Source organism: Sturnus vulgaris, chromosome 1, assembly GCF_052056855.1.
Source record: "Sturnus vulgaris isolate bStuVul1 chromosome 1, bStuVul1.hap1, whole genome shotgun sequence".
NCBI classification, from domain to species: domain Eukaryota; kingdom Metazoa; phylum Chordata; class Aves; order Passeriformes; family Sturnidae; genus Sturnus; species Sturnus vulgaris.
In genome coordinates, this window is record NC_142243.1 from 60,865,329 (window position 1) to 60,878,094 (window position 12,766).

Below are 12,766 nucleotides of genomic sequence, written 5' to 3' on the forward strand. Positions count from 1 at the left end.
GTTCTCAAAATGCAGGTCAAGTCTATATAATTGTCCTGTTGTGTAGAACAAAATATCCAGATGTTCATCTAAACTCTCATTTGGGAAAGTATCCCTTCTCACAAAAAGTTCACATTGAAATTACTGAGTAATAAGTATGACTTTTAGTCAGGGTCCATGATGAGAATAAAAAACTGTACATATTTAGCAAATTTTCCCAGAGTCCAGTGTAAGCCTCTACCTTTGGTGTGGGTCAGAGAATTTCCAAATAGCTAGTGGGGATAAAGTCTGTATGGCAGAGAGGATATAGTAGGTAGATGCATAGTACCTAACTTTTGAGACTTAGCATAGCATGAGGTGGACAGTGCAAGCAGCCTACCCTTGTGGTATTTTCTCAGGATAATTGTTTTAAGACTTCTTGGATGAGGATACTGTTCATGATCCTCTGTGGTGTTAAGTGCACCAGTTCACAGAGAAGCATCACAGAACAAGAAAACTAAGAACAGCAAGGAAAGCAGTAAGAAGAGTGTGTGCTCTGACAACAGATGCAGGGCTCTTCAGAACTCACTCTTGTCATTTTGCTTTTTGTATCCTTTGGAAAACAAGCAGCATCACAAGAAAATATCCTAAAATGTTAAGTAAATTTTCAACATCTTCAAAACAGGAGTGTTCTGCCAACATATTATCAAGTCTTCCAGGACATTTTCTCATCAGTTCCAGAATGTATGTGCTAGTAGCCAAGATTTGCGAGGAGGGTTTTTTTCAATTTAAACAACAACAATAAAAAAAGATCTTTAATTTGAGTATAGCTAAGGAAAGAGAAATAAAAGCTGCTGGCAGATGTATTTTCTAGCAACTTGAGGTTTTTTCCCTTTTAAAATATATAGGTTAATTTAATAATCCCTCAATGAAGTTTCAATGCCTTTCATTGGTGGTTTTTAATCAAAAGTTCCTTAAAAAATAGCAGGTAATCAGAAGAGTTCTAAAAAGTATGACGTGAATTCTGGCACAGATAGTCAGCAGTATTCAGCACAATACAGAAACTACCTTAAGTTCAGAAATTAATATAACTTTCTATTGAGAGTCACTTCTGGCATATCCTTTTTTCATGTTTAATATTCTTCTGTCACATCTACTTGTTGACACTGTAGATGTGGTATCTATTAGTAGGTTGTGTGCTTAGAAAAGCAAAGAGCTAGCAGGTCATAAATGAGTGTTAGAATAGTTGAATTCACCCCTTCTCTGTGGGAACACTGGTGAATGCAAAATAACACAAATGACTTGGATTTCTTTGAATGTTTGCTTTTGCTGAGAGTCATAATATGGTAGAAGAGTTGTCAGATAGATAAAAGCCTGGTGTTGGAGTACCAGTGTTGAAGGGCAGTTAATGGGCTGGGGAAGATTACTTAAGGAGATGTTTTAGGCAAGGAGCTTGCAACCAGTCATGAACGGAGATGAGTGGGGAGAAAGTTGAGGAAGTGACTCTGGGTTGGCACCAGGGCCAACATCAGTTCAGAGGAGTTGTTCTACCTTTAGGGAAGAAATGAATGATGTTAAGGGTGGGGAAAATAAAAACTGAATATAATTATATGAACTGCCAGGTCAGGCTCAGGAAGATTGGAGAGTTTTGGTTGGACATAAGTGAGGGAGAATGGTCAGGTTGTACTGGCTAGTCAGTAAGTCATCTCATATGAGCTCTGCAAGACTTGGTAAAAAAATTATGGGGTCTGATTTGACAATGGTAAATCAAGATGAGGCTGAGGAAGTTTCAATGTCTTGAACTTGAGTGTTTCATTGTTCATGTTATAATGATGAGGAACTTTTTATTTTTTCTGTGATAAAGAACTTTGAGAAACAGACTGTGAGCCAGCCTGAGCTTTGTATTTCTCACAACCAGGTCAACATTGCAATGAAGTAATAATACAGTTATTTGACTAATTATCTGACTATTTATCTGGTTGACTAAAAGTATGTAACACTCTGAAATGTTTCAGAAAGAAAGTTTTCCAGATAAAGCTTCACACTGTCTTGTTGGAAGGGAAATGGCCAGCCCTTTTGCCTATGTTTTCTATGCAAACTAGGAACTGCTATGAAGCTCGTGCAGTAAGCTGAGTTTTTCAAATGGGCTGTATAGTCATAGAGAAATATTTTTCACTAAAAGCATGACCTAACATCAGCAAGAAGTGGAATCTGCAATTTCTGTAAGCTCTGAGTTGCACTGCTGTTCCCTATTTGTAAGATAAGACTGCACCAACCCTTCAGCCTCCTGGAACAGTGTGAAAATTGAGTTTAGAGAGCTGACCACCATGGAAAACCACATAAAGAAACAATTTTCTCTCCCTCCAGAACTGCACACTGAAATTGAAGCCTGAAGCTAAACAGTGAACAGTGAAGGAAAACCAAAATATTTACTCACTAGCTGAGTTTCTCCATCTTAATCACAGAGCAAGCCAAGGAGTCCATGGGAAAAGTTTTTCTGGGTACTCTTTAATTTATAGATTTGTGGGAGGCTGAACCAGTATGATGAAGCCAAACTTATTTCTGCTATTTCCTTGCACTGGAAAGTTTTTTTGTGCACCATTACTGGAATCACATAATTTGGAAGGGACCCATAAAGATCATTAAATGCAAACAGGACTCCCTAATGAAACCTATAACCTAAAGCACTGTCCAGATACTTTCTGAGCTCTGACAGGGTTGGTGCCCTGACCACTTTCCTGGAGAGCCTGTTGCTGTGACTGACCACCTCTCAGGGAATAACCTTTTCATACTCTCCTCTCTGAACTTCAGTAATGTTGTATTAATACTAATTATTAAACCGGACAATAAGCTAATGAAGCCAGAAAGTCATTCAAGTCAATCTTCCTGCATCTGTTAAACTTTTCTAAGCAACAATAGCAAAACCAGTGAATTCAATGTTATCTTGTCATTTCCTTTCACAGACAATAAAATCATGAGCATCTGCCTACCAGCTGTCTGGTCTGCAAAGGCATTAATGTGTAAAATGAAGGAGTGCTCTTCTGTTATCAGTATGAGGGTTCTCTCAATTATCCTGCTCTTTGACATCTCTGAAGGGACATGGCATTGAGGAGAGGAGACAGTCTCTTGGATCTGTCTGATCACTGCCACCATACTGGACAGCTGTGTAATTAAAAACCATCCTTGAAAGAACACAGGCTAGGTGTTGATGGAAAACAGTTCATAGTTTGCCCCAGTTAGCAAGAGACATTTGATCAACCCAGAACCAAGAATGTTTTCAGAGGAAATTTTTCATTTGGTTATGCAGCAGCTCAGACTTTGTGTTCTCTTGATCACTCTCATAAAACTGGAGAACCTTCCAGATTCTTGAGAGGAAAAGGCTAGTGAAAGAGATGCTTTGCCCATGAAGCACTTGTTTTTCTATTTCATGTTCATTTAGAGGAGAAAATCTAACACATATGTGGATGGTAGCTCCATACTACTGAAGCTAGATATTTGATTTGCTAAGCAGTGCCATCTTTCGTATTTCCAGAAATGCAAGCCTGCTAAAGATTGCAAGGAAACAAATCCATAGAGAAACTCAATGGGAAGGTAACTCCTCTGGCATTTTAGTAGTATTGCAGTAATGTTACTCCATCAGGCATCTCCAGGTGTGCACTGATTTTCTCCTTACATTATTTTTGCTTCTCATGAAACCAGTGAAATACTGTCTGAGTCAGGTAAAAAAGATAATATTTAATCTATCATTTTCTATAAATATGTGCCCTGATTTGAGCCATGATTTTGAAGCTAAATGTCTGTAGAGCACTAAAGGCAGAGAGGGATTTCCTGGAGATGCCTATAACCCAAGTGCACGGTTCAGGAAGCTCCTTCCACTTGTTCCAGCTGAGAATGTTAACTTCTAAGTGCATATTTGAAGAAACTCAGGAAATGCACATGAGCATGAGCTTTGCAAACTGTTGTAAATACTAAAAATAGGTCAAGTAAATAATATGTTCTGTAGCAAAGAGATTCTCAGCTGCATGTCTGGAATAAAATTAATTTATACATTGAGATATCTAAAATTTAGGCATTTGTATTATTATAGCACATACCATAAGCACTATAGTTTGGGTGGTGATCTGATCAACAGGAGGTCCTAGAGAGGTATCCAACCCTAAGTCTAAATTAAACACCTGCATTTGGTCTGCTGGACTGTTTTCTACATCCTTTTACTACCATGGGAGCAGTAACATGTGAATCACACAGCAGTCACTTGCTGTGTAGGCTCTTAAAAGCATGTATCAGATTCCAGAGCTGAATCACACTCCTAAAGTTTAGTGAGGTGAACTTGCCCACAGTGGCAAAGTATTAAACTGTTCCCTGATAATCTTGTAATGGGAACGTGCCCATCTGGAGCTAGGCACTAATTTCATGGAGCAATGAAACACTCTCTATTCACCAGAAGAATTTCTGTTGTAGTGGAGTCACCAGTCAAGCAGGATAGGGCTGCTCTGACCTTTTGCATTTGAATTATATAGTCCATAGTCAATGTTTAGCATGAGGAGATGCTTATTCCTCTACTTTATCTTTGCCACCATTGTCTCACCAAAGAAGGTTCGTATCCATACCAGCATGATTCATCTTGCTGGTCCGTGATTCATCATGGACCAGAGCAAGAGACCAGGGCATTGAATGTCACCAGAACCAGATTAACTTTCTCTTCTGCATCTGTGTAGGCATGCTTTGGTCACTGTCTCCCAACACTGTTCTCTCTTTATGGTACAGGTACCTGGAAAAACTACCTTAGAAAACTTATATTCTGGAACATTTGAAAGCTTTAATTTGATAAATGGAGGAAAGAACTGAGTTATCCAAGAATTTGGGCTGATCCCCTAACTCCAATGTGTTTAGTCATGCAGTATTTCCTCGTGATCTGTCTCTTAGAGCAAGGTCCTGATGGCTGTCTTTTTCCCAATACTGGTCTGGCTAATGTGGAATAAAGAAGTACAACACAGTGCTTTGATGGGAAATATTTAATTTTCCATAGTACTTCATCATGTTACTGTTTCTTAGCAATCTTCTCTTTCTCCCCAAATCTGTAATCTTATGGTCTTTTTTATTTTCTTTCAGGAGGAGCTGGGCATTGCTTGTGAGTTACTGGAGTCAGATTTCCTCAAGTGCAGTGTGGGATTTCCATTCATGAGATCCCAATCAACGGTAAAGTTGTGATATTTACATTTGCAGAATAATGGTTCATTTACCTCTGTCTCCAAGGAGTGGCTGCAAAGCCAACTGCTCTGTTAAATGTCTGATTGATACTTTCTCTAGCTTGCTAAGCCAGATATCCAAGCCTTTCACAGTTACAGAGACTGGCTATCCTCTTTCCCACCAGACAGAGCCAAAGACAGTGCCCTAGGCACTGCAGTAAAATGGTTTGAAAAGTGATGCAAGAGTTGCAGCTGTGAAAACCTTACATATTTCCTCTGCAGAAAATTAGAAAAGGACTCTCTATCTCACTTATGTTTCCTCTGTGAGTTTTTTTGTCTTCGTTCACATTAAGGTGCATTTTATAAATGACAATGAAAATGCACTAATGGCTTTTTCATCTTATCGTCTTCTGGTAGATTTTTTAAAGAGGGTTTTGTTCTGTAAGAGAAGATACACTCTCTCATAGTGTTTAAAAACCCATCTGGGTTCTTTCTGCCACTAAAATGATCTATGCAAATGACCAACTCAGAAAGGTGAGAAAATGAGGAAGAACTTAAGGATGACCTGAAAAAAGTCTGAAATTGTTCAGAAAGTTTCAATTTCAAAAGCAAATCCTTTCCATTTGAATTGATGTATCCTTTGACCCAACATTAAAGTTTTTGTCTTCTGGTTTTTTTTTTAATTTACTCTTTCTTGCTATTTTGAAAAAGTAACATATATTTAAATGGAATTGAAAAAAATGCATGCAATAGGAAAATATGATCTAGAATGTAAGAATGTAAGCCATTGAAATTACAATGAATTTGGGCACTGTTTTTACTTGGCCAAAGTCTGTTTTGGAGTTAGGCAGAAAAACTACATGGAGAAATTATTCATCAAAGTAAAGTCCTTATTTCAAAATTAGCACCTGTTTTCCCCCATTATGATGAGTGTCCTGAATGCTGCTTTAGCTTGTGCCACCAAGTCTCCAAGTGCAGGCCTGTGGTGTGGCCTTTATTCTCTCAAAAGTTCTCTTTATCAGCAAATAACATATAGAGTGGTGCTGAAATAATTTCAGGTAGTGATCCTCCTATACTGGAAGACTCATTCCCAGGTAGATGATCTCCTCAAGAAATATCTTTGAATGGCAATTCTAATAAAGGCCTTCTTTTAATGAAGGAAAATTCAAACTCTGTAGTATTTGAAGAGAAACACGATTACTAAGATTTAATAGCTAATTTACAGTAGAGGAAGCACTCTTCCATGTATATCATTAGCCCAGTAAAATATAAATAAAGTTTCAGAATAAATACATTTTGAAACAATATTAAGTGTCTCTAAATACTGCTTTTTCTTTGCACAGTATGAGTTCAATGTGGTCTTTGACACAAGCCACTTGACCGGGCAGGAAGAAACACTTTCCTTCCTTGTCACTGCCCAAAGGTAAGGGGACCATTTTATGTGTAGAGGACTTGGATGTTCTTTGTTACATGAAGTGTGCATTATGTGTGCTTGACAATTTTAGCTGTAGATATGTATATGTGCAGTAAATTTGGTTAAATTACTGGGGCTAAATGCATGTATTTCGGTGATGCAGAGGAACTATGTATTGAAGCTTCCTGAAAAACGAGGCAGGATCGTACTGGGTTTTCTTTGTCAAGCAGTTGCAATTCTGAAGGATCATTCTGTATTCTCCCAGTTGAAAGGCTCTTGTGTTTCAGTGACCATCTCTTTGGGCCATATTTTAAGCTCAGCTCAGCTGCAGTTGATGATCAACACAAGATAGACTCATTTGTTCCAGCATTTGAATGAAACAAACATGCTGGGATGCAAACAGAAAAAGATAAATGCTGATAAATTATAATCCCACTGTTAGGTTCTAAAGTCACGTATGTATTTCTTCTCCCTCTGGATCTTCAGTGATCTGTGACATACTGTGTAAAACATCTAGACAGGGTACTTCTCGAGGGGCACTTGAAGTAGGGATTGAAGTAGGGTGTTGCCAGGTATGCAGGCATAGGCATTTTGTCTTGGGCAGAATAAAAAGTGAGACACGTGCTCTGTGCCTTCTAAGATGATGTACCACAGAGAAGCAGACTGCATGGGTGATTCAGTCACAAGCACTGTCAGTGTCTGTATGGGAACCAATGTGCAGCTGTGTTAACATTGGCCATGAACTCCTGCTTTGATGTGTTGACTAGTTACTCCTCCCCTTTGCTGTGTCAATGAGCCAACTTCATATCCTTACGTATCCAAATCAGGATCTTCAGCCTGAATTCTCCTCCCAAATGGGATGACACCTCTACTAAAAGCTAGAGATGAGAGACAAGGTGTAGCAGCTGCTGAGTGATTGCTCTCACAAGGAATAGTCCTCCCCTGCAGTAACAGCTGTAAGTGGGAACAAGATCCTGCAGCACGTAGAACAGGCATCTGAAAAGTGAGAGAGACACTGAAAGTGAGACGTCACCATGTCTTGCATGTTAGTGAAGTTTTATCCTCCATCAGAAGTTCATCATGTTCTCAGATGACCCTGCAATGCTTCTCAGTCAGAGACATCAGTATCAGCTAGGTGAATGCCAGCTGGTGGAAAGATGGGTCAGCAGTGCTTTAAATTTGCCCAGCCAGTGTTTTCCAACCTTGGGTAGCACAGGACTTCCCTCTGTAACCTTACTTCTTATATTTCTGTACCCTACCAGTGAGAAGTGTTAGTCTGTGCCTTTAGATGAGCAAAGGAATAGACAGTAATTTTTACACATCGAGTGCATACTTAGAGGTGTTACGAGAAAGTTTCTCATGGTAGAAGGTCGAGAGAGGTTAGTTATGTTTTGAAGGATTCAGCTAAACCTCCAAAGAGAGTAGTGCAGGTCTCAGTCCTGATTACCCTCATTTTCTCTATGACTTTAGGCAAATTGCTCAATTCCTTCGCTATCAAATGAGTGTAATAAAATTTTTCTATCACAAGAGTTGCAGGGAGCCCTGAGGTAAAGTCAGTGATAGGGAAATTGAGAGAAAGTACCTGTGCTGCAGTCAGACTGAATAGGTGAAGACATTGTTTCCACACAGAACTGGAGCTAGTCTGGCTGGAATAGCTGGATAGGGAAGCTATGTCATGCTGTCATGGGAAAGCAAGTGTTGCCTTTCAAGTTGCCCTTGAGCCTGTCCCATGTAGCTGCAAATTTCGCAGTAGAATCTGTAACGAGAGATGGTTCAGTATTGGAACAACTGGAGAAAGAAATAAACATTACATTATATTGATCCTACACTATTTGGTTGTTTTTAAAAAACAACAAACCTTCTTTTCTTCCAGGTGTGAACTGTTTTTCTAGACCTAGATTCCTTGAGTTGTGTTCTCCTTTTTTGACAGTACCTTTACTCCATTTGAAACAGATAAGAACATAACCGTGAGCCCTATATAGAATTCTGCTTGCTTATTCTGTTTGCCACCATGGTATCTCGGTATTTATGTTGGATGAGAAATGTGTCCGTTTTGGACTCCTCTGTGAGCCTATTCAGAGGAAAAGCTTTTATTAACTGGGGTTCTTTCCCAGGAGTGAAAGTTTGTGGTGTTTTCTGTCTGGGCCATAGTTTTATCAGCAGACATAGGCAATGCATCAGTTACAGAAAGCTGAGCTGTATCTAAGCATGTATGTAGCCAGCAGGCTCTGTTTTTGTAATGTGAGCAATTTATAATCTGCATGGTATCACTTGGGATGTTACTGCCTCGGTGATACTGTCCTCAAATATGGTCATGTCTTTTGTTTTGCCACTTTGATTTGTGAGTAAATCCAATGAACAGCAAAGCAAAAGTGATTCCACAGTCACTGCTGAAGAAATTGGAAATACATGAAACATATCTTTCAAGATTGTTGTTCTGAGCAGTCACCCAACAAGCAGACTCATCATCAGAATTAGAATAGTTGCAGATTTGTGTGCTAGACATGCATTACAGGAACGTTTCCCAGACTTCATACAAAAAGTATTCACACTGAAACAAAATGATTTAAGTGAGAGATAATTTCTCACTTTTCTCTTTCTTCTTTTTGGTTTTGGCTGAGGTAGCTGCTTTTGACAATGTAAAGTAGTAGTGCTTTCATTTTGCAGCTAAGTACAGGAATGGGGGGAAGAGAGGGTCGAATTGCTGAGAGGTTATGGCCAGTTCATTGCAAGGATCTTGCCAAAAAAACTGCTTGCAGTGGCAGCAAATTGTTACTATAGTACAGTGCAGGTACACTGAAAACGTTTCTTCATTTAGTGAGTCAGACCCTCTGCGAGGTGCGTGTGTCCCTCACAAACTGACGTGCAGTCAGACTGGGAGAAAGTGAACCATTGCATGGAAATCGAAATGTTCTTGTTTCTCTCCACTGTGTATGATGGCTGCTGTAATTTCCCACAGACGTTTGAATTCACACCTTGTTCCAATATACATTTTTTTTGTTATGAGCCTGTTCATGTCATAGCTGGGAAACTCGTGCTTTTTGTGTGTGCCCTCTCCAAGGCTGGGTGAACATTCTTAAGGAGGTGATATCACTCAAATAGAGAGCACAAGGCAGAGAGATGGTAACTGTGAAACTGTGATATGTTGCAAAGGTTGTCGATTTGCAGTATGTTTATTTTTCCTTTCTGGCATAGTGGAAACCTAGAACACACTGAATGTCTGCATGATAATACTCTAATCCTGTCAGTGCCCCTGATGCATGAAGTGGACTCATCCATCAATGGGTAAGTATCAGTCACCAAATGAAAACAAAAACAACAATAATAATAATAATCATCACCATCAGTATTATCATCATCCTAAGAATAACATCTGGGTGTCTTCCCGTGAAAAAAAAGAAATCTTATTTTTGTTTACATGTAGCCAGACTGTTGTTTTTTCCTTGTTTTCCAGACTCCCGTCATTCACACAATCTCATTCAATATCTGGACATTTTATTAATTTCAAGACTGTACCTCATTTTCACTACTTCCTAATTAATGCTAATTAGTTACCATCACATTTTTAGTAGGTATTTTAGTGATATGTTTGAATTCAAGTGATGCTGTAGATAGGATGGACCTTAAAATTAAATTTTAAAAGAACAAGTAAACCACATCTTGTTCCTAAGGGCATGTTTTTAAGGAAATGGTTGAGAGTAACCAGGCCAAAGGTTACGGTCAAATGCTCTGGAATTTTAAGGAGATTGGTGAAATCTATCTGTTTGCCTTTCTGTTTAATTTCACAAACAGAGTTTGCTTCTGCTTCTGTTTATTTTCCTACTTCCTCTGTTCCCTTGTCTGTGAGGCATATGACTACCAACTGCACAGCATCACTCACCCTTTGACTGAAATACTTGTATAACACATAGCCATTGTGTCCTCTCCCTAAGGCTGCACATGTATGAGCTCCTGCCTTTGTGCTTGGGTCTCTTCCCTTCCACTTGGCATCACAATCTTAAGCCTAGAATTAAAGATTTGTGGTCAGTCTCAACAGTCAGACCATTCTTTAACATAAACAGTGCTTTGAGTTGGAATTGGATGACCTGGTCACTGAAGATGAATTAGTATTCATTTAGACTGAGAAAATTGCCATTAATTCCTAAACTGGGGAAGCAAAAAACTTATCAATAGTGTCCCCAGAGGGTCAGTGTCTGGTTTAGCTACCAGACTACAGGTATTGTCTAAATGACCAGTGCAGGTTGGCATAAGTAGAAGTCAAATATTCCCTTGACCACTATGCTACATGTGTAGAAAAAAAGTTAACCTGCACTGACGTGATTTGATTGAAAAGCTGAATAAACTCAGATTCAAGGCCTAGACTGGGTTTTACCTCGTAAAACTCATCTTGTTGGATAGAAATAAAATCCTTAATTACTGCCACAGCAGTCAGAATGGGTAAAAGGTATGTTTGAGCCTCCTTTCAGAGAAAGGAAGTGCATTATCAGACCTCACAAGATGACTAGCAAGGACAAAAATCTCTATATTGAGAGTACAGCCTCAGCAGCATGCTCCGGAAGTTTTTGAATGTTTTCATTGTTACAAATTCTTTAGAAATTTAACTCTTGTTTCTTGATGCTTTGATACAGATGGATTTTTATTCAGTTTTACAGATATGAATGCTTTCATCTGTGTCTTTCGATCTCTGTTTATTACCTACACAATACTGCATGCCAAAACATAATAAAATTTGGTTTATCTTCTTTCTCTTCAGAATGTACTTTTTTAAAGTACAAGGTCTCTGAATTTATAAGCCCCACCCAAGTGCCTGTATGGATTATATTTTTCTTTCTCATAGACAAGGCTTAGTTAATTGAAGTTCACAGAAAAATTCAACTGCCAAAGAAAAGCTGGGTTTATGGGAGGGCACATTCCCAGGCATGGTAATATTAGTAATACTCTCTTTTTTTGGACAGTATCTTTCTGAAGCTTGTTTTATTAGCTTAATTGTCCTATATTTGAATCTAAAGGAGTAAACTTCATTCCTGGTTATAAATAGCCCAGAATGGCTTGTACCATATTTGGGAGAAGCCTTCTGGCATAACATTGTAAACGGGAGGAGAAAATCTGTCTTTCACTGTTTCCCGTAGCAATTGCTGGCATGGCATGCAGGCAGGAAAAAAGGAAATGTACCTAAACAGGCTTAAAATCCTGTCTCAAAGTGCTCTGATTCCAAAGGACAACCTGGGAAGGAAGCAGAGTTTTAAGCAGTAGGAAGGACTAAGGTTTGTCTGAAAATACACCAGGACCCTTTCCATACAGTGGAGAAGCCTGAGATTAGAAGGAGACATAAAGGATGCTTAAAGCACTCCTAGTCCTCTTCTGCAGATTTTCAGGTACTGAGTTGTGCTTCCAAGTAATTTCTGATAAAATCTTACTGCATTTTACTGTGAAATTAGATGATAAGAGTGGTTGAGGAAACTTGGACTGCTCCACTCTAGTTGAAAGCAGGGTATCCCCCTGTAATCTTTCCTTTAATCATCTGTTAATGATAAAGGTAGTAAAACTTAGATAATTGACTGTTTATTCCAGAAATGCTATGTAAATTTTAGATAAAATTGAAATATTACTTTAGTTTATATGTAGCTTACAGTATTCCTCTTAGATACTGTTTCTTCAGATTAACTTGGTAGTGCAATGATTTCCTTTGTTAATCCAAGCTACGAGACTTATCCAAATCATCCATGGCGGGGGACCCCAGAGAGGAGGATTTGTGACAGGAAAGGGGAAAAAGGGATAAGTAATGAAAAGAAATCTGCTTCGTTGGTTGCATGTTAACCCAGGTCAGTTGAGATGCTACTTGTGTAGTCTAATGTTGCCAAGAGAAAATCAAATCACAAAAAATAAATTAATGTAAAATAGTCCCATAGAATTTCACATGACTCGAAAGCAAGGGGCACAATTCAGCTAGACGCAAATATATTTCGTTTTGGTCACAGTTTCTGCTTACCATATCTGTATCTTGGTCTTACAGAGAAGTCTTCCCTAGTTCATTTTTCTATGGCGATTCTGTGGAAGCGTCCAACTTTGTTCAGCTGGCAAACCATGAATGCCTTTTCCAGTCTCTCAACTTCACACTGCAGGTAAAACTCATCCTTATTTTGACTGCTTTCCTGCTTGACAGCACATTATTGTTTTGTATCTATTTTATTCTGAGTGTGGTATG

General features: G+C 38.8%; 1 protein-coding gene across 1 annotated transcript in view; it reads left to right on the forward strand.

Moving 5' to 3' along the window:
• ITGA9 (integrin subunit alpha 9) overlaps positions 1 to 12,766 on the forward strand; it is a 215,252-nt gene that overhangs the window by 149,307 nt on the left and 53,179 nt on the right. The window contains exons 19-22 of the mRNA XM_014877065.2: positions 5,071 to 5,157; positions 6,491 to 6,570; positions 9,757 to 9,846; positions 12,575 to 12,683. Coding sequence (XP_014732551.2) covers positions 5,071 to 5,157; positions 6,491 to 6,570; positions 9,757 to 9,846; positions 12,575 to 12,683 — 366 coding nt within the window. The remainder of the gene's footprint in view (positions 1 to 5,070; positions 5,158 to 6,490; positions 6,571 to 9,756; positions 9,847 to 12,574; positions 12,684 to 12,766) is intronic.